Raw genomic sequence first — 22,538 nt, forward strand, 5'->3', positions numbered from 1 at the left:
AGCTCAGAGAAACACAGGCCTGTAAAGGGGCATCCCTGAGCTCTGCGGTCCGGTTTCCACCCCCACCCCCCACCCCCGCCCCGCCTCTTGCCCCTCGAGGTCCCGGCGAGGCTGCGGCGTTTCCCTCCTGCGTCTCGGAGCAGAAGAGGCCCTGGAACCCCGGGGCGCCGCGCTGCCCTCGCCAGCACTCGGCACTCCGGCTGCCATTAATTCGGGGTAACATTTTAACAAGACTTTGCAGTGACTTTAATTTAGAAGGCCAAAGATCTCACGTTTGGTGCTTTAAAACACAAAAAGCCGGGAGTGTGGGTCCAGTAGAGCACCGCCAGCGAGGCCACCCTGGTAACGAGGACCCAAGGACTGAGACGTCGTGCGCTTGCGTCGAGGCGTTAGCTTTGTGGCCTGGTGCCCGCCCAGCGCGGGTACACTCGGCCTGAAACGAATCCGGTTCCAAGGTGAGAACGAGGGCTCCGCTTTTGTGCTGGTCCGGGAGCCTGCCTGCCGCGCGCAGGCTTCAGAAGGTCGTCTGGACGTGACATCCGGGACTGACTTTGCTCTGGCAGGGGAGGGGGTTTGGGTCTCGGCGGGCTATTTTCTGCTGCGCGTAAAATTGAACCCAGTATCCGCGGGCTGCGCTTTACCGAGCGAACGGAGTTCGCGGCCGCGTCTGTGCCGTCCCGGCGGCGGGAGCGCCGGTTCTCCGTGGGCCACATCGGTGCAGAAAGGGCCGGTGCCCCGGGCGCCCGCAGTGTCACTGTGCCGGCGAGGGCGCTGGCCGCGCGGCGGGCTGGGACTGGCCAGGAGCGGCGGCGGCGGCGGGTCCGGCGCGGAGCAGCGCCCGGGACATGCCCCACCCTCGCTTCTACCCCCTCCCGGGCGTCGGGGCTGGTGGCGGGTCCCGCGGAGGGTGGGGTTGGGTTAGGGGGCGCGGGGCGGCGGTGACGACCAGAGCCAGCCCCGCCGCGCGCTGCCCGCCGGCATGACCGGGTTGGGCACCTGCCCCGGGGCCGAGTCGCCGACCCCCTCGGGGACAGGAAGGTGCAGGGGGAGGCGGCTGGGAGCAGCGGGGCGCCGGCCGGGGCGGCGGGGCCCAGCCAAGGGCGAGTCTCGCATCCGGCGCCTTCTAGGTGTGGCCGAGACTGAGCGCCATCGGCTCGCGCCGGGACGGACCCCGCGGGCCGCTCGGACGCGGGGGCCCGGGGGGGGGGGGGGACACAGCGTGGGGGCGAGGGCGAAGATAACTGGGAAGGACTTGGGAGGAGTGGGCTTTTGCGGGGCAGGTGCCGGGAAAATCCTGGGTCCCGCGTCAGTGGCTTTACCCTTGAGAACTCGCTCCTAAAGGGGTTTTTACCTCCAGGGAAACCATGGAGCAGCAGGTGCACAATTGTCTTGGGGGCGGGAGATGAAATTTTAAAAAGGGGTCGAGAGCAAACTCTCGACCATCGCCAGGTATAAATGTTAACACGAAATTTTGCGCGTTGGGGAAAGGTTTTAAAGGTGTCAGCTAACCAGGCAAGGCCCTCTGCAAAAGGAAACTCGAATGCTCTTATAAAGAGCGGATTTCTTCTTCTCAGGTAAGAAATGGGGAGATCGATACAAACGAAACTGTTGGGTCATTGATTGGAGCCGGAAATGCATTCAACAGCACCTTTCAGACAGATGTGCAAAGCTTGAGAATTTCAAGCGATACAAGCTGTGGTCTTGGGCTCTTTTTTTTCCAGAGGCTGAAATTTGGGTTAGAAAAGCCGGGGACGGTGGCCTCTAGTTGTGAAAAGTTCCAGCTCATTCCGCTTTCAGTCTTTTGAAGTTGAGGGAGAGTTTGTTTTTCTTTTTTAACAGAAGGAATAACACGGCCGGACCTTATTTTCATCTTACTAATGTCAAATAATTGTCTTCCGCATAAATAGCTTTATTAAAATTTGTTTTCCTATTTTTAAATAAAAATTTAAGGAGCACTCCGAGGGAAAACTATTATCCCTGTCCCAGTCCGAACTTCAGTGATTCCCCTGGACACGTTATGTCCGCATCTACAATCACAAGGACAGGTCGGATTTTCTCCTTCTACCCCCCCCCCCCCCCCCCAACTAATGGGATCACATTTTCCCTGCTATTCTGCAGCTTGCCTTATCAGTCAACCTTATATTATTTGGCGTCCCTGTAGTTCTAGAAGACGGACCTCTATTTACTCTCGAGTGGGGTCAGCCGCACTGGTCCTGTCTCCAGTCCAACGTAACTGTGTATCTTGACTCAATCCTCTCCTGTACAGCTGAGTCCTAAGACTCCCTCTCACTCTTGTAAACACTGTGTGCCCACGAACCGATCGGAGAATACTTGCGCTTCAGGTACAGGAGAAGGGGGAAGAAAGGAAGAGGAAAAGGGGAAGAAATCGCACGCCCTGAGTGCAACCTTTTTTACGCAAAACATCAGTTCTTTCTGTACCCCGTTTCAGCCAGGCGATGGATGGAAAGTTCCGATGGCGGTGCTCCGTTCTGGACCCTGTCCTTAAGTTGCCTGCCTTCCTGGGGCCGGTGGTGGCCCTTCCAGGCAGCTCTCTGGGCCCGTCAAGGACTGTCAGACTCTAAGACAGTCGGCTTCCCAAGACGCTGATTTGGCTGGAGTGGTGAAATCTGCCCCAGCAATCACTGGCCGGCGGACTTCCCGGTGCTCCCGTTCGGGCATCATGGTTAATATTAACTTCCACTATCACGCTCCCCGGGTTTGGACGAAAGAGCCTGCGGGGCGCCGCTTTTCGGACTTCCCTCCGGCTGGAGAGATGTCCGCACTCTGGGGGTTGGGAAGCAAGTCCACCCCCAGCCGAGGCGGACGTGAACGGAGGAGAGGCCTTCCTGGAGGCGGCGGCGCGGCGCCGGGCTCTGGCGGTACCCGCCTGGCGACCGGAAGTGGCTCCCCCGCCCCCACTCCTGACCGCAGGCGGCCGCGGGGTCAAGTACTTGACCTTCCCCCCCCCCCCCCCCCCCCCCCGCTCCGAGCAGGGCATCCCCGCGGGCCGCTGCGGTCCCCCATACGCGGGCGGCCACTGGCCCGACTGCCAGGGGGCGGGACGCGCCCCCAGCCCACGGCCGCCCACGCAGGACTCGTCTGGCGCAGGATCCGGCCTTCTGCACCGTGTGCGGCTGCCTCGGGGCCGTCCGGCGACCCCTACACCCTTGCGGCTCCGGGGGGGCCCCTCCGGACACAGGCACCCGGGCTCGGCCCCGCCAAGCCCCGGGCCTGGCCGCGTGGAGCCTGGCCGCGTGGAGCCTCGCGGCGCCCGCCAGCGCCCCCTAGCGCCCCGCGCGCGTCCTACGGCGGGAAGCCCTCCCCGCGGGGCCCCGGGCGGCGGGCGCGGCCTCCCCAGGCAGCCGCGGCCGCACCGGCCAGGCCCCCGGCCTCCTCCCCAGGCGCTGCCCCGCCCCGACGGCGCGCACCGACCCAGCCGCGGCCTCCCGCGGGGCCGCTCGGGCGCGGGCTCGAGTCCTCGCCTCTGTCCCCCGGCGTCCGGTGCCAGTGCACGGAGCGTTGCCGCAGCCGTCACAACGCGCGAAGCGTTCCTGGCTTTCTCCCAACCGACGTTTGAGCGAGAACAACGTTTAACGTTGTTAGCCTCTCAAAGGCGAGGCACCAGGACGCCTGGGTGGCTCGGTCGATTGGGCGGCCGACCTCGGCTCCGGCTCAGGTCTAGATCTCAAGGTGTGTGAGTTCGAGCCCCGCGTCGGGCTCTGTGCTGACAGCTCGGAGCCTGGAGGCCTGCTTCGGATTCTGTGCCTCACTCTCTCTCTGCCCCTCCCTATGGTGGCTCTCTCTCTCTCTCTCTCTCTCTCAAAAGTGAATAAACATTAAAAGAAAGGAGATGTGCCCTGCTTAACGTATATAAAACCCATCCTTTCCCATTTTCTGTATATGCACTTCATTTCACATTCAGACGTGATTTTAAAAAACAATGGTTTTAAAATAGTTTTTATTCATATAAGATAATAAAATTTTTTTATAAAGTGGAAAATTAATGATCCCTAATAGAAAACACTTTTGTCCCCCTCCTAACATTATCTCCTTCTATCTGGTTTTAAGCTTGTAATGAACATTTATTGTGTATTGTCCACATTTCAAATCGTTGTCTCTCCGGTTCTCCGTTACTGACATCTTTGTAAGTTTGGAAATAAAGCCCTAAAAATATTCTATGTATTTGGAGATGTTATATTCTTTTGCAAAATTAAATGTGCCTGCATCAGTCAGGGTCCCACAGGAAACAAATGGTGTACTTAAAATGGGTGAACGAAGAAAGATCAAGGGACAAGCAGACAATCTATATAAGGGAATCTGTAGAGAGACGAGAAGCATCCTAAATTTTGCAGTAGCTCAGAGAAGGGTCCAGCCATGACTGGAAACGGGGAGAGGTAATGGTGGATTTAGGGATCCTGCCGCCATGGCTTTGGCCTTAGGAAGAGGAATAAAGCCACTGTCAGTGTGGCCCAGGAAGACGAGACCAGAAAACAGACCCTGGGGGAAGAAAAATCTTGTTGCTGTCCTGACTCTCTCACAGTGCCTCTCACTGGCCAAAGCTGACCACAAAACGAGAGAACAGGGAGCCGATGGGTGACGCTGCAGGGAGGAGGGTGGAGAGCAAATCTACTGGGGTAGAGAAAGTCCAGGGTTTTCTATAAATGGCGCCACAGAAGGGAGGTCAGCACAGCCCTTCAGGCTTGACTGAATAAAACTGACGGCCATACTTCGTGTGTGAAATGTAAGAGATGACCTTAGCTGCTGTTCTCAGTCTCGAAAATTTTGCTCATGAGGGGAGAGCCTGGAGGCCACTGACTGGAGGGTGGGCATGATGCCACTGGGGTGGGGGCTAAAGCCTGGAGGGACAGGAGAAAACCTGGATTCCCGGTGACAGCAGCTGAGCCTGTGAATCAGGGCTCCTGGGCAGGGAGCCCTACCTCTGAAGTCCTCAGTGATACAAGCACATGCAAGTCGTTTACTGTTTAAACCACTGAGAATTGGTTTTCTTCCCCCCTTGAAACACAGGGATTCATAACAGACAGCCGGGGATAGAGCAGGCTGCTGACGTGATTGCTGATTCCTTTGGTTGTCACGGAGAAAATACCAAATGTGGGGTATCCTTGGACCAGCAGCATTTGCATTGCTTGGGAGACTGTTAGAAATGCCGAATTTCAGGCCACCTCAGCACTTGTACATCAGATTCGGGTCCAGCACAGTGTTTCTCAAACTTGAATGTGCATGCAAATCGTCTGGGGATCTTGCTAAAATGCACATTCTGATTGAGTAGGGCCAAGATTCTGCATTTCTACCAGTCTCCTGGATGAGGCTGACAGACCCCAGATCCCTGACCCATACTGACTTCTTAGGAATTCTTCTTTACTTTTTAAAATTTTTTTTAGTTTAATGTTTTTTTTTTTGTTGTTGTTGTTTTGAGAGACAGAGAGAGACAGAGCATGAGCAGGGGAGGGGCAGAGAGAGGGAGACACAGAATCCAAAGCAGGCTCCAGGCTCTGAGCGGTCAGCACAGAGCCTGACGCGGGGCTCGAACTCACAGACTGTGAGATCATGACCTGAGCCGAAGTCGGATGCTCAACCAGCTGAGCCACCCAGGTGCCCCAGGAATTCTTCTTTACTTTTTAATTTTTTATTCTATGAGAGAGAGAGAGAGAGAGAGAGAGAGAGCATGTGTGAATGGGGGAGAGGAGCAGAAGGAAAGAGAGACAATCTTAAGCAGGCTCTGTGTTCAGCCCTGAGCCAGATGTGGGGCTCTATCCCACCACTTGACCAAAAAAAAAAAAAAAAAAAAAAAAAAAAAAAGCCATGTTCAGGCATGAACACTTTAATGTCATTTTAGAAAAACCACTAGACTAGACAATTTTGGGTTGTTTTTTCCTGCCAACCTTGTGTGCTGCTCTTTACCCCCACACAGCCTGCCCTTCCAACTCACTGAGGTTATCTTGCTTTTCTCCAAAGTCCGGTAAATGTTCAAGTTAGAAGCACAGGTGTGACAGCACGGGGACATTATGGTGCTCATTGACAGGAGAGACCTGGGGGATGAACAGTTGAGTATTTGTCCCCCCAAACCCGATGGACTTGAGCTGGCACAGGGTGTGTTGGTACCAGGGAGAAGCCCATCACCCCACCCAATGATCTCTACTGATCTCCCCCAGCTTCTTATTGTTCAACTTCTCGTCGGCTTGTCCCTTTTACTAGATTACAGTCAGGGACGTCCTGTAATACAGGAGAGAGTTAGATGCCGGCTAAGTCTTCTGAGTCTCACTACCTTCCAGAAGGCAGTGATTCTCAAAGCAAGCTGCATACTCCAATCAGTCTTCAAAAACAAAAGCCTTGGGGTCTCCTCCTAAGAGATTCCGACTTCGTGGGTTTGGCCTGCTCTCAGGGCGTTTCAGAATTTAACCCCCTTGAAAGGATTCTAACGTCAGCCATTAAATAGATGAACACGCTGACATCACAGAGCTATCTGAGAAGTCAGTTGTTCATATTTTTATTTCTTCAAGTGTTTATTGAACATCTATTTTATGCCAGACGCTATATTGTTTCCCCCTTCTCAAGGAGCTGATGGATTAACATGAGGGACGGGCATGTAGATACATAATCACTGCTGTGGGGCCAGTGCAATAAAGTAAAATACAAAAAATACTGTTCTGGCAGAAAGCAGGGTGATGATTCTTTGTGAAGGAGCACGGGAGAAAAATAATAATGGCTGACATTTATTGAGCACTAATTATGGATCAAGAAGTCTTCAAGGACTGATGCTTACCTGAGGCCTTAAAGGAGGAGACAGCCCAGTGGGGAAGGGGGGGTGGGGTGTGGGGAAACACTTCCGAGTCCAGGTTGAGGGAGATGGGGGTGAGAGGGCGAGGAAACTAAAGGAGATGACTTCTGTTTTCTTTGTAAAATCAGGGTATGGCCCAAGAAAACGGGGGACGGCGAGAGGGGTGCAGTCTGGGATTTGAGAGGAGTGGCCCAGCCTGAACGTCCTCCACGCACCGTGGAAGGTTCTCGTGCACTCTGGAAGGCCCTGGGGGGAAAGTGGATTTCGTAGATCGGTTCCCATCTTCAGGGTTGCCCGCTCAACAGCTCCAGTGTAGAAGTAGAGAGATAAGACTACAGGATTCTCTCAAAACGAGGCTCTTAGGAGCAGTGGAAAGACAGACAAGGGGGCCAGGGAGCACGGGTGAGATTTCGGCTCAAGAGTTTAATGGAGATGAATCTGGAGGAAATAAATTCTGGAGAGTGTTAGGCTTGGAAAAAAGGGAAGGAGAAACCAGATTGGCAGGAGAATGTATGGGGGGGCGGATTTCAGAGATGAGGTGGGTCAGGGCGAGGATAATGTGCAAGGTGTGGCTGGGGTGGGGCCGCTGAAGGGGTTGAAAGTGCAGATCACTAGAGTCGTGCTGCCAGGGACATGGGGTGGGTCCCCCATAGGCACAGCAAACCCCCCAGTCGGAGGAGAAGAGGGGAGGAAGACTGGAATCTTCTCCGCGCATATTACGCGAGACACCCCACCCGTGAGAGGATGTAATCGAGTCATTCAGAATCTAAAGGAGGGGGAGTTAGACCAGAAGGCAAGAGACGTGGCCTTGAAATGCTAGACGGAGTGACCGTGAAGCAGGAGAACCCCACTCAGAAAATATGGAGGCAGAAGTGGCAGGAATTCCTAGCGATGAAAGGAAGTTTTGCACATCCTTCTGGAAACGGGGAGATAGATTGTTTTCAGTTTAGGGTAAGAGACCTGGAGTTCAGAAATTTTGCTGCTGGCAATGGCAGCTCAGGGCCAAGCAAGAGAGCAGCTCTTATCAACTTTGTAATCAGGGGCAGAGTTTACAGATAAGTGTTCCAGCAATTCCCCCTTCTGAGAATTTCCTGTTTGCATTAATTGCTTTTGAGCTCTAGGTGCTAAGCTTAAAAATCGTTCTTTTTGTTTTGTGTTGTTTATTTACTTTAATGTTTATTTATGAGAGAGAGAGAGAGAGAGAGAGAGAGAGAGAGAGAGAGAGAGAGAGAAACAGTGCGAGCAGGAGGGGCAGAGAAAGAAGGCGACACAGAATGTGAAACAGGCTCCAGGCTCTGAGCTGTCAGCACAGAGCCCGACACGGGGCTTGAACTCACGAACCGCGAGGTCATGACCTGAGCTGGAGCTGGACGCGTAACCAACTGAGCCACCCAGGCACCCCTAAAACTCATTCTTAAAAAAAAATTTTCCCCTCCATTTACCTCAATATTGATACCTTGAGACGAAGCCCCAGTCACCGGGCCTTAGGTAAGGTTCTGTTCAGCCTGGAAGTGTGCCTGACATCCCACACTTGACTTTCTCCACCCCTCCCCCAGATCCTAGAGAGCTCTTTTTATCCTAATACTGAGCAATACTGACTAGGCTTCTTTTTTCTTTAATATTTATTTATTTATTTATTTAGATGCTTGGTAAAGAAAGTTTTTCTTCTTTTTTTTAATGTTTATTATTTTTGAGAGACAGAAAGAGAGAGAGAGAGAGGACAAGCAAGGGAGGGGCAGAGGAGGGGAGGGGACAGAGGATCTGAAGTGGGCTCCACACTGACAGCAGCCAGCCCAACGTGGGGCTCGAACTCACAAACCGTGAGGTCACGGCCTGAGCCAAAGTCAGCCGCTCAACCAACTGAGCCACCCGGGTGCTCCTGTTTATTTTGAGAGAAAGAAAGACAGAGAGAGTGAAAGAGGGGCAAAGAGAATCCCAAGCAGGCTCCGCCCTATCAGTGCAAGGCTGGACGCGGGGCTTGAACTCTCACACTGTGAGATCATGACCTGGGCCCAAATCAAGAGTCCGAGGCTTAACTGACTGAGCCACTCAGGTACCCCTAGGCGTCTTATCCAACAGGCACCAGGAGAACATCTTATGTCAAGAGGAGCTCTAGGTGGTACATCCACAGGGTGTATATAACTAAAACTCCACAAGATGGCTGGTTTCCTTGAGGGGAGGAATTTCCCTTGAGGGGAGGAAAGCTGTGCACGGACATAGAGACTTGGGTGTTAGATTTCTCCCAGAATTCTCCTCCCCCAGAGAAGTTTACGTCCAAAAATACCCTGTAAGATGTGATCCCCTGTGGAGAGAGACAGCCTCCCCAAACCTTCGGAGACAGAAGCCACGTTCCTACCAACCCATGGACACCTGAGCAGCCTACACCCTCTACAGCCGGGCTCTTGAGTGGAGGCAGGAGTCGGCTCTTACTTAGGAGTTCTTTACCAACGGCCGAGACGTCCATGTTTGCAACGGAAGGGAGGCCTTCCTCTTCCCAAGTGGGCCTTACATCCTGTTCCACTGACACCACTTGGAAGAATAAAAAAAGGTGAAGACAGGCTCCCGGCTTTCCCCCAGCTGTTCTCTGGGCTGTATCACTGGGTCTGTTGTGGACGCATAGACCCTAAGACTGTCTAGGGGCCCCGGGCGCTTTCCCTGGTGAGGGACTCTCTAGGCTCAGCTATATATAGTGAGGTCCCGCACACCCTCTCTCATTACTCATTTAGTTTGGCCCGGGTTTAAAGCATGAACAATCTCTTCCAGGCACTCCCTCTTCTCACTTCCCCCTGGCCAGAGGGCCCCTCCTCTCGTCTGACCCGTGGGGGTCAACATCCTTTCTAGCTGATCCGCCCCACTTCCTCCCTCAGGCTAAGCTCGAAGCTGTTTTTTAGCTTCAGGGGTTCCTGAAGAAGTGTTTCCTCTGCCCCCCTGCAATATCACATCACCCGGACTGGGTTCAGGGGCTTGGGTTATTGGGGACGTGAAAGCAGAAAGATCAGGGAGAGGAGGGACATGAAAGATCCATTTGCGAAGGTGGGCGACAGGGGGGCCGCTAAAAGTAGAGAGGGACACAGACTTAGTCCTCTGGACGCGGTGGAGAGACCAGCCCGAGGGGTTTCAGAGAGAGTTTCTGAGGGGCTCCCAGGAGAGTTAACGACTTACTGTGGTGGGCAGGGCAAGGGCCCCAAGGCTGATAGACCGTGGGGGTGGGGGTGTGCATTCCAGACAGAACTTTAGCTCACTTACTGGCTCTGAGACTTTGTCATCCGGCCACTCCGAAACTTCTGTTTTCTCATCTGTGAAGTGTGGATAATAATAACTACCTGCAGAGTCCTTGCAAGGATTGGAAATATTTGTACAGTGCCTCCCTGAGTGATATAGTATGAGGAGGCTATCTGTGTTCCTTTGAGCCGGTATTTCCGTGGGTGGCCATGAAAGGGAGACTTTTGACCCACCAACCCCGTTCTGTATCCAACAATGCGGCCTGAGCCTGTAATCCGTTTATTTTAATATTTATTCATTTTCAGGAGAGCGCAAGCAGGGGAGGGGGCAGAGAGAGGGGGACAGGGGATCCGAAGCTGGCTCTGCGTAGACAGCAGCCAGCCCGATGTGGGGCTCCGACTCACGAATGGTGAGATCATGACCTGAGCCTAAGTCGGATGCTCAACCGACTGAGCCACCCACGTGCCCCTAGAGTAATCAGTTTATTGACCAGTCTTAACTCACTGGAACATAAACCCGAAATGGTTTTGTGTTTCCAGGTGTGGCTTTAACTATGCTCTCTTCAATCTCCCTGTCCTGCCCTCTAATGAACTCTTGAGAAGAGTTTATTACTTTCTAATTACTTTAGTAACTCATTTGAAATCTTTTGAAAACTGAGAATGTAAAAATTCAAGTCACTGTAAAGCCTCAATCTTAGTTCAGATTTTATCCCTCCATTCTCCTCCCTGAAAGCTTAAGCAGGGACTCTATCTACTAGACCTAGAGGAGGAGGGATAGCCCTTCTCCCCTCCCTTTTTAAGGACAGCTCCAGCAGTGGGTGGAGGGGTGGGGGTGGATGTGTGGGGGGAGGACAACGAAAGGGACAGATGTCTTTTTACTTACCTGGCCATTGTGGTTGATCTCTTTGGTGTTTCTCTGGAAATCACTTACTGCCTTCAAAGCTCCTACGTGACAGGGTCTGGCTTTCTCACAGGCCACGTGTGAGTGCCTTAGAACCACCATACTGTCTCCTTCCTTGCGTGGAGGATGAACTGTGCTGGACCCATCCAGAACCACTTCTTTGAATCCTTGCCCTGTAAACACACAGGCTCTGTGCTAAGGAGCCCACAACTCACCTCTGCTTACTTTGAAGAGCACCAGCAAGATGGCGGAGGCCGGACCACTGTGCCTGGTGCCCACTGGGCTCCAGGGAAATTCATGCATCCACAGGGATGGTGCCACTTCCCCTGGAACTCTCTTTCTCTCTGTTTAGGTGGGATCATCAGGTCTGGTTCTAAGCCAGATGTCAAACCACGGCCCAGAATTCAACTCTCCTTTATTGTATCCCTGGCAACCTCTTTTTTTTTTTTCCCCTCTCACAACGTATTTCACGTAAAATGACTTGTCCTTTAACAGGTAAGACATTCAAAATTACATAATATAATGAGACACGTCAGATGGCAGATACTTATTTACCGCAACTCATCACAAGGAGCAGCACAAGACAGCAAGTCCTACCTCAGGAGTACTTTTCAAGCCTGTGTTTGACTAACAGTGGACATCCCTTTGTCCAGCTTAAAAATAATTGGAATCCTGGGGCACCTGAGTGGCTCATTTGGTTACGTATGTGACTCTTGATATCAGCTCAGGTTGTGATCTTGAGGTCATGGGATGGAACCCCACATCAGGCTCTGCTCTGAGTGTGGAGCCTGCTTGGGATTCTCTCTCTCCCTCTCCTTCTCCTTCCGCCCTTCCCCTGCTGGTGTGCACTCTCTCTCTCTCTCTCTCAAAATAAATCAATAAACACTAAAAAAAAAATTAAAAATAATTAGAATTCAAATAGGAATTCTAGTGCATTTGTACCTCACTTCTGGAAAAATTTATATTTTTACGATGCGTTTCTATCCGGTGTTGCCCCAATCGATCTACAGATTCAGTGCAACCCCTCTCAGATTTCCAACTGTCTTTCTTGCAGAAATGAACAAGTTGATCCTAAAATTCGTGCGGACATGCCAGCATTGCTAGATCACCAAAACGATCTTGAAAAAGAATAACAAATTTGGAGGAATTACATTTCTTGACTTTCAAAACTCACTGCAAGGCTGTAGTCTGGTACTGGCATAAGGACAGACCTCGAGATCAGTAGAAAAGAGCCGCTCCTTAGCAAGTGACGCTGGGGGTGCCTGGGTGGCTCAGTCAGTTAAGCGTCCCATTTTGGCTCAGGTCGTGATCTCAGGGTTCGTGGGTTCGAGCCCCGCGTCGGGCTCTGTGCTGACAGCTCAGAGCCCGGAGTCTGGTTCAGATTCTGTGTCTCCCTCTCTTTCTGCCCCTCCCCCACTCACGCTCTGTCTCTCTCTCAAAAATAAACATTAAAAAAATAAAAACCAAGAAAGTTCTTTTTTGACGGAAGTTTTTAATTATAAATTCAATTTCTTCAACAGTTATAGGAATATTCATTCAAATCATCTATTTCAGATTGAGTGGCCGTAGGTGTTTTTCAAGGAAGTGGTCCATTTAATTAAAGTTGCCAAATTTATGTATGTGGAGTTGTTCATAGTATTCCCCCATTGTCCTTTTTTTTTTTTTTAAGATTTTTTAATTTTATTTTTAATTTTTATTTATTTATTTAAAAAAATTTTTTTTAACGTTTATTTATTTTTGGGACAGAGAGAGACAGAGCATGAACGGGGGAGGGTCAGAGAGAGAGGGAGACACAGAATCGGAAACAGGCTCCAGGCTCTGAGCCGTCAGCACAGAGCCCGACGCGGGGCTCGAACTCACGGACAGTGAGATCGTGACCTGAGCTGAAGTCGGCCGCTTAACCGACTGAGCCACCCAGGCGCCCCTAATTTTTTTTTTTTAAGTAACCTCTATGCCCAACATGGGATGGGGATTGAACTTAGAACCCTGCCATCGAGAGTCGTACTGACTGAGCCAGCCAGGCGCCCCTCCCTTATTATCCTTTTGATATCTGAAGTGTCTGTAGTGATACCTTCTGTTTCATCCCTGATATTGGTAATTTGTGTCTTCTTTCTTCATCTGTCTTGCTCGATCTTTGCTAACTTTATTGACCTATTGAAAGAGCCAGCTTTTAGGTCGTTGATATTCTTTACTGTCTTTCCGGTTTCAGAACTTCATTGATTTCTTATTTTTTCCCCCTTCTCAATAAAGTATTCTTTTTTTCTGGTTTCAATCCTGCTTTCGAGAATTTTTCTTTGTCTCAGTTTTTCACTTACTTCTGGTGTGTCTTGGCCTGAATTTCTTTGAATTTATCCTGTTTTGAATTTGCTCAGCTTCTTTAATCTGTAGATTTACGTTCGTGACAAATTTGGGAGATTTCTGTTGCTATTTCTTCAAGTACTTTTTCAGCCTTATCGGCTTTCTTTCTGGGACTCTGATTATATGAATGTTAGCCTTAAGTTATAGTCCCACAGATCCCTGAGACTGTTCATTTTATGTTTTTGGTCTATTTTCTCTCTGTTGTTCAGATATGGCAATTTCTGTTCCTTCCTTCCTTCCTTCCTTCCTTCCTCTTTCTTTCTTTCTTTCTTTCTTTTCTTTCTTTCTTTCTTTCTTTCTTTCTTTCTTTCTTTCTTTCTTTCTTCTTTCATTTTTTAGAGACAGGCAGAGGGAGAAAGAGAATCTTAAGCAGGCTCTATGCTCAGTGCAGAGCCTAACGCAGGGCTCGATCTCACAACTATGAGATCATGACCTGAGCCAAAACAAGAGTTGGACACTTAACTGACTGAGGCACCCAGGCTCCCCAAGAATAGGTAATTTCTATTTTTCTGTTTTCCATCACGGATTCTTTCTTGCCATTCTGCCGTTGACTTTTTTTTTTTATTGTTATTGTATTTCTTCGCAAAACCTGTTGAATTTGTTTTGTTATTATATTTTTCAGTTCAGAATTTCCCTTTGATTCTTCTTTATATCTTCTTTCTCTCTTTCTCTTTCTTTCTTTCTTTCTTTCTTTCTTTCTTTCTTTCTTTCTTTCTTTCAAGTACATTTATTTTGAGAGACAGAAGAGTGTAAGCAGGGGAGGGGCAGAGACAGAGGGAGAGAAGGAGAATCCCCAGCACTGTCCGCGCAGAGCCTGATGTGGGGCGCGAACTCACGAACTGTGAGGTGATGACCTGAGCCGAAAGCAAGAGTCAGACGCTTAACCGCCTGAGCCCGCCCCCAGGCATCCCTATACCTTCTTATGTCTTTAATGCAACTCTTTACTCATTTTCCGAGGCTTTGTATCTTTTCATTTGTTTCAAGCATGTTTAAAATCACTCACTGGAGTATTTGTGTCATGACTGTTTGAAAATCTTGGTCAGCGGATTCCAGTGTCTCTGTCCCTTGGTGTTGGCATTAAGTGATTGTCTTTACTCCACTTTGGAGGAGGTAATTGAGAAGACGTGACCGCCCCTTCACCCCTGAGTCGCAACCGGGCAGTCTGATGCTCCCCACCCCTCTCCTTGTCCTTGGACCCCAAGCCCTGCTCACATTCCTTAGCTGGAGCTGTTTTCAAGGACGCAGCCTTGAGAGAGAGTAATGGCTTGCTGAGACCGTCAGGACGGAATGACACTGAACCCATTTAAGGCCCCTCTATACCTTTTTAAGATTCTGGTGGGTACATGCTTAGATCTATTCGTGTTTCAGCCCCCCGCGATAAGTCTCGTACGCGGGTTCCCTTGCTTATAAAACCTGCCCCCTGCCAATCTGGAGTGTTCTGCCTCTTTCCTCCCTCTCTCCTTGCGCTCTGGGGTACAGGGGCCAGTTTGGTCTGACATTTTCCTAGTTCTTGATAGGTTGAATGATTTTCGGTTGAAACCTGGAGAGTTATATATTATAGTAGGAGACTGGAATTTATTTAAAACCTTCTGTTTTGGCTAGGCCTCTTTGATTCTCCTCAGGGAGAAGAAAAGAGAGACCCTCTCATTAGTGCCTAGTGGAGACATGAGTCCGGGTTCTCCCTTGGGCTTGACACTGAGGGGGAAACTCCTTGCTGCTGATTGGGGGTCAGAGTTCTGGCTCTCTGTGTGGACTCCGCTGACACTGCAGCGGGGGGAATTGTCTTATTTCCACTGGGCAATTGCGAAAGTCCTGATTCTCCGATCGGCGTCCTCTCACACCATTCCGGTGGGAGACGGATGCCTTGTTACTAGCGAGTAGGGGTGGAAGTTTGTCCGTTCCAACTTTCTTTCTTTCTCTTTAAAAAAAAAAACAAAACAACATTTTGTGTGTTTATTTATTTATTTTTACGTAATCTCTAAGCCGGGCTCGAACCTATGACCCCGAGACCAAGAGTTACACGCTCCACTGACTAAGCCAGCCAGGCGCCCCTGTCCACTCCAACTTTCTGCAAGTAGACGTCACTTGTCTAAATTATTTTATCCAGTTTGCCGTGTGATCGTCTTTTCGAGTGCTTGTTTTTTGTTTTTTTTTCCATTCAATGATCCAACTTACACAGTAATGGTAATAAAAATAAGTAACACTACTACGTATCTTTCTACATGCAAGGACATATATTTAGTCCCAACATCGACTCCATTGAGTAGCTCCTATATTATAAATGCACACATGGAGGGACAGAGCAGCTAAAGATTCACCCAGGATCTCAGAGCTAAACAGCAGAGCTGGGATTCAAACCCAGGGAGCTGGGCTCTGGAATCCATGTTGTGTTTTTTGTGCACTGTTGAGCCCCTAGCACCCAGCACAGTGCCTGACACGTAGCAAGTGCCCTGTGGATATTTGCTGAGTGGATTAGCTGTGACGCTGATGTCGGAAATGCTGTTCTGTTCCTCGGATTCCGTGTTCTTCCTTCATCACATCTCATGCCCTTATGCCTCTCTTTCCTTCCTACTCTAATATGTTTGCATCATTTCCGTGAGGCTTCTTTTTGTCTTATTCGGGTTTAGGGCAGCGTTTGCCAGTCATATTGTTTATTGTGATATATTGTGAGTGCTTTTTTTCATAATGTCTTTCCCCACATTTCTAAAGCCTGTCCATCTTTCCTGTCAGCAACTCTACGGCAGGTGAACAGTTCATGTTCACCTTTATTTATGGAGTTTGAAGGCCTCCAAATGCACGGGAAAGAAGAGAGTTCAGCTGAACTGTATGTGGTTTGTCCTATGATGGGTTTGCTGTAACTTAGTTATAGGGATTTCCTCCTCTCGGGGAGGGGAACGACTGGCTTCACATCATTTCCTAGCCCAGCGTGAAGCTTGAAGCATGAATTTCCATCAGACAAAGTTGAGCTCTATTGTATACTTCTTCCGTTTTACCCGAGACTCCCTGTGAGCAATTTCGACTACTCTCGACTACTCGAATCCCATGGTCTTAAGTGTAATAGATCCAAACTTGGATAGCAAGCTGCCTATCTGATATCTCAACCTAGATGTTTCATTTTCTCGATGGCAATAACGAATTGCTCTGGCCTCATCTATTTGCCTGGTTCACCCTTTTCTCATTTTCGCTTTATTACACAGCGCTTTACATACATAAATTTTTTTGTTAGTAGAGGCCTTTTCCATTTCTATTTTTTTTCCATTAATCCATTTGTCTATTTTTGCACCACTATCACGTGGTTCTAGTTAGGCCTCTTTTACAGTCATTCTTGATATCTGGTGGACAATTTCCTGCATCTTGTTCACTTTCAAACCCATGTTGGCTATTTTTGTCCCCTTCACACTCCACATGAATTTCATGATTGGTTTGTCCGACTCCAAGCAAGACCTGTTGAGGTTAAATTGTTTCCAGCTTTATTAAGATATAATCTTATATACCACAAATGCATCCACTTTAAGTGTATGGTTTGAGGGGTTTCGACAAGCATATATCTCCACATCTCCGTCACCAGTCAATGCTCCCACCACCCCAAAAGATTCCCGGTACCCCTTTCAATTCCCTCCCAACCTTGGGCCCACTGATCCGGCTTTATGTCAGGTAGACTAAGTTCATTGTTTTCTGGAGTTTTAGATGTGCGGGATCATGTTCAATTTACTTTTTAAAGTTGGCTTCTTTGCTCCACATAATGGTTTTGAGATTCACCCGTGTTGTACGTGTCGGTGGTTTTCATTTTATTGCTGAGTGGTTAGTATTCCATTGTATAGATATACTGCAGTTTGTTTATCTATCAGCTGATAGATATTGGGTTGTTTACAGATTTGACTGTCACGAAGAGATGTCATACTCATTAATTCATAATCATTATGTAAATATATGATTTGTCTCTCGGATAAATACTAAGGGTGGAATTATATGGATTGTATTGAAAGTAGGTAGGTTTAGCACTTCTTAAATGCTTATTTATTCATTTTGAGAGAGAGAGAGAGAGAGTGGGGAGGAGGGACAGAGAGACAGAGGAGAGAGAGAATCCCAAGCAGGCTCTGTGCTGTCAGCCCAGAACTTGATGCTGGGCTCGAACTCTTGAAAGAACTGTAAGATCGTGACCTGAGGCAAATCGGAGTTGGATGCGTAACTGACTGAGCCACCCAGGTGCTCAGGTATGTTTAATATTGTAAGAAACCGCCAAGCTGTTTTCTAACCTGTTTGTGCCATTGTACATTCCTGCCGCTAATGAGCTCTAGTAGATTTAAGTCCTCGCCAACAGTTGTGTGTTTCTAGGATCTGCCTCCATTACACGCCGCCTCTAGAGGCGACCTTATTTTGAGAAGAGAGAAGAATGCATTTTGGTGGTTTGGGAGCTGAAAAGGAGAGTGACTCAATAATAGTAGCCCTTCATCCCGGGATGGACCCCAGTGATTATGGATCCCCAGTGGGCAGACCCTAAACATGTCTGTGCGGCTCAGAGGACAACGGCCATTCTTGGAACTAAGAGGACTCAGGCTACCACATGGCGAATACCGTAAGAAACCCTTTGAATCGCATGTGGTTCTGAGGCAATGGAGGCATACGGGGGCAACGTTTACCTCAAGCTTCTGCCAGCCTGTGCTGGAAAATGGAGCCAAGACAGCCTTTGCTTTGGACAGGGAGAGGAAACATTGGATGGCAGTCTTGGGTGGCAGGGATATGATAATCCCAGTGGTGGTGGTTTGAGAGATCCCAGGGCTCTTGTCCACTTGGTAGTGGATGTCCCAGGGATCTCTTTTGGGACCGCGTAAGAACCTGAAGTTCTCAGATGATCCAGAAAGGGCTAAGAGAGAGCCCCCATACGGGCAAAGTTGTACTTCTTATCACTCCCACACACAGAGAGTCAAATCAATTTTGATTTACTTGGAGGAAATAAAATAAATGAAAATTGCCTGAATTCCCAGTGTTACAGGTTTGTTTATATTGTTTACAGTGAGTTGCAGCCAGATTATAGAAGTTTTTGAAGATCATCCTGAAGTGTTTGAGCCGTAATTCTACAGGCAAGGCAGAATCATTAAATGTTTTTGAAAAAGGAAACGATGAACGTATAGACTACCCATTCGCAACCATATACTAGTGGTATAATATCTTCACAGGTAAAGAAGCTTCGAGTGAGTGTAGAAGTGTGGAGGCCTAAGCATGAAAGCCTTATAGTGGGATGATAAATCAATTAGCCTGTTTGGAGTGGGTTAGAAGGAGGTAAACCATAAAGCACCGGGGAAGAAAAAGCCCAGAGGAACACTTCTTTAACAACAAAAAAAGTTTATTTATTTATTTTGAGATAGAGAGTGTGTACACATGCATTGGGGAGGGGCAGAGAGAGAGAGAGAGAGAGAGAGAGAGAATCCCAATCAAGAGTGGGACACTCAACCCACTGAGCCACCCAGGCGCCCGGCCAAGAGGAACAGTTCTTAAAAAGAACTTTGTCGCAATGAGTTTAAAACAATTCAACGATCCGAACATATTTCCACTCTTTTTCTTATCAGACTAAAATGCATTTCAGTGGATATTTCTTGAAGTTATCAAGGGAATAGACTTATTGTGCATGTAGGGGGTGGTGGTGCCATTTACCAGGGAGAACCTATTGAAGAACCCAGTCTTGGGCTCTTTCCAAGGCATTGTAGAATTACTTTACAGTGTCTGATTTACTTTAAAGCTTCTTGTTATTGCCGTTTAGAAACAAAATTTATCCTGCACACATCCTGTTTAAAACCGAATTTTCTCCTCTGTTACACACAGATAAAAAAAATGCAAGAATATGCATCTCATAACATTAGTTCACCTTGAGAGTCGATGAAAATGGAACCTGGTGCTTTTAATGATCAGGTTCATGGCAGGAGGGAGCACAAATCAAATACACATTTGAAAGTATAATTTGGTTATGTCTTGAGTAATTTAATGAGGGTGAGAGTAAGTTCTCAAGAATATGACATGAAGGAAAATTCATTTACCTCTCTCTTAAAAAAAATTGCATATACACTGTCCACTCAAGAGACCCTTCATGAGTTTTGTACATGTCACCGCGATGTCATGGGAAGACCAACACGGGAGGGCGACTCCCTCGTGTATCCCTTTCTTGCTTTGATAGGGAAGGAAGCATTTGGCCCACACCTTTGCAGCTTCCAAAAATGTTTAGAGGACAGGAGTCAGGTTTTCTGGCTTATGGTTTCTGAAAGAAACATATTCATATATGCTCATTCTGGAGATGAAACTGGTTAAGAGTGGCTAACGTTGACATAGCGTAAACAAAACCAAACCTAAGGAAATCATATTTTGTTGGGAGTCTCAAGGGGTTTTAAGATAGTCTTTTTTGGGACTGCATAAGATTAATGCCCTTATAAAAAAGACCCCATGGGGTGCCTGGGTGGCTCAGTTGGTTGAATGACTCTTGATCTTAGCTCAGGTCTTGAGCTTAAGGTGGTGAGTTCAAGCCCTATGTTGGGTTTCACGCTGGGTGTAGAGCATCCTCGAAAAAAAGAAAAGGGCTTCCTTGGCCCTTCCTCTTCTACCATATGAAGACACAGCAAGAAGAAGGCTGTCAGTCCACGAACCAGGAAGCAGGTTCTCACCAGAAACCAAGCTAGTGCCTTTTTTCTTGAACTTCCCCACCTCTAGAAACACGAGAAATAAATTTTCATTGTCCACAAGCCACGGGCTCTATAGCAGTTTGTTCTAGCTGCCTGAACGGACTAAGACAGGTGGCAAACCAAAAAAGCAAATAAGCAAAACACCAAAACATTCACTTGCAAAGCATAATTCCAAGAGGAGAGGTTAAGTTTTAAGAGCGCAGTCTTGCAAAGTGAAATTTTTAATAATGAAGTTTTAATAGCACAGTTTAAAAGTCACATAGTAAGTGGCCAAGCTGAAACTTGAAACCTGTGGTATTCTGGAAGACTACGCTATGCTGCCTTCTCTGAAGATTGATAAGGAGTAGAAAGGTATATGTAAAGCACCTAATACAACAATTGACACATTATAGGCACTCAATGTTTTTATCATTTTTCAGTGTCCTCATCTGCATGACGTAATGGTATATGGGGATAAGGGTAACCAACGCAGGGTTGACAGGAGACTTAAGTGATAAATAGAAGATGATAAATATAAGACAGATTGGTGTATGGAACCTAAAAATCTTCTATGTTAGTACTGTATTACTGGAGACAGATATTGTTATGTGAGCTATATAGACGAAGAAAGCAATGCTCAAATATTAAATAGTGGGTCCAAGATCACAATCCAACCCTGTCCAACTACCTTTATTCAATTTATCATTCCCCTGCCATTACTGTGCATCTGCAGGAAATTATAACTGCAAAGATATATAAGCTCACTCTAGTGAAACATTTTTTATACTTATTGGTAGCTGATGTTGTCTGAATCTTCTTGACAAACTCAATGTAGAAAAATACAGAGACTTAGCAATTTTGTCTCTATATGGATTCTTCTTCCTAAAATTCCTCTGAATCTTGGGAAATGATATTTACCTGGCTTGGTGCAGTGTTGTAGAATACAGCAGATTCTCTGGTGACCCTCAATAATTCTTTTCACTCCTATGGTTACCAGGTCACATACCAGCATCAACTTTCCAACTTCTCGGTAAATGAATTTTCTAGGTTGGAAATACTGGGTTGGTGTTCAACATCCCTTTCACTCTTCCATAAACTCACGGTCATTGTATTGGCTAGCATTTTGGGCCTTACAACTATTCTTGATGTCTATGGAGCAGATACACCATGTTACAGCCCATGCTACTCAGGTATGTAGAAATGTAATGTCTATTTCTCTGCCACCTGCCTCTCATAGTCCACACTTCCACTGACGGCATCTTGATAACTTCGTGGCCTCTTGTGCAAAACCCAAGGGTTTATCCAAGTTGGACGAATACTGTCGGCTAGAGATTTCCTCCTTCCCCTTCCTCTGGGGGATCTGGAAATCACGGGCCATCATGGAAGGGGTAGATTCTTTGCTGGTCTTTGCCTGGCTTTCCATTCTTGCTGCACCTTCTGCTGGAACAGTTGCCTCCCTCTGCTCTCCAGAGGGTGTCTGTGTTCCTTTTGTCCCAACCCCCAGGCATCTATCGTGTCCCCCGGCCCTCAATCAGCTAACTTCCATCCCTTCTCCGCAGCATAAGAATGTATATTCACTCTGCTGCATCCTCTGGGGACTGTCTGAAGCCTTTTTTTTTTTTTTTTTCAACTGTCCTAAATTAATTCACTGCCCTTTCTAGCCTAATGATTCAAGTGTGAACTGGATGTCCAGTCTTTTTTACTTATGTATCTCCATCCCTATTTTGGTGTTTAAAATCTTTCCTTATAAGGATTTTGAAATATTTATTTATTTATTAAAAAACTTTTTTTTTTTTTAAACACTTATTTATTATTGAGAGACAGAGAGAGACAGGGCATGGGCATGGGAGGGGCAGAGAGAGGGGGAGACACAGAATCTGAAGCAGGCTCCAGGCTCTGAGCTGTCAGCACAGAGCCTGATTTGGGGCTCGAACTCACGGACCGCGAGATTGTGACCTGAGCCGAAGTTGGACGCCTAACCAACTGAGCCACCAGGAGCCCTTTGAAATAATTTTTTTTTTAAGTTCGTTTTACTTATTTTGAGAGAGAGAGAGAGAAAGAAAGAGAGAGAGAACAAGAAGGGGGCAGAGAGAGAGGGAGAGAGAGAGAACCCCAAGCAGGCACCTCACTGTCAGTGCAGCACCCCACGTGGGGCTTGAACTCACAAACTGTGAGATCAGGACCTGAGCTGGAATCAAGAGTCTGACGCTTAATCGACTGAGCCACCCAGGTGCCCCTCTTCATAAGGATTTTGATGAGGTTGTGGGCAGGCGGCAAGGAGTAAACTCTACTCATCGCTTAAAAAATTTTCTCTCATTGGTCAGATTTTCAAAAATCACCTTTTGCATGTAAAAAAATTTGCATTTCTCGCTGCATCCCTTTGAACTCTCAAGCACATTCTGTGGCTAACATTAACAGCACAGGAGACGGCAAGTTGGCGAGGATGTGGAGAAAGGGGAACTCTCTTGCACTGTTTGCGGGAATGCAATCTGGTGCAGCCACCCTGGAAAACAGTATGGCGGTTCCTCAAAAAGTTAAAATTAGAACTCCCCGATGACCCAACAATTGCACTACGTATTTACCCAGAAAATACAAAAATATTGATTCACAGGGGT

General features: G+C 48.0%; 1 protein-coding gene across 1 annotated transcript; it reads left to right on the forward strand.

Moving 5' to 3' along the window:
* Positions 1-2,680: 2,680 nt before the first annotated feature.
* Positions 2,681-3,577, forward strand: LOC128775352 (translation initiation factor IF-2-like). Its single transcript, XM_053896590.1, has one exon. It carries the CDS (start codon positions 2,681-2,683, stop codon positions 3,575-3,577), a length of 897 nt encoding a protein of 298 aa, XP_053752565.1.
* The last annotated feature ends 18,961 nt before the right edge of the window (positions 3,578-22,538 follow it).

This window comes from Panthera pardus, unplaced genomic scaffold (assembly GCF_024362965.1).
Source record: "Panthera pardus isolate Hobbes unplaced genomic scaffold, ASM2436296v1 HiC_scaffold_7, whole genome shotgun sequence".
Taxonomy (NCBI): domain Eukaryota; kingdom Metazoa; phylum Chordata; class Mammalia; order Carnivora; family Felidae; genus Panthera; species Panthera pardus.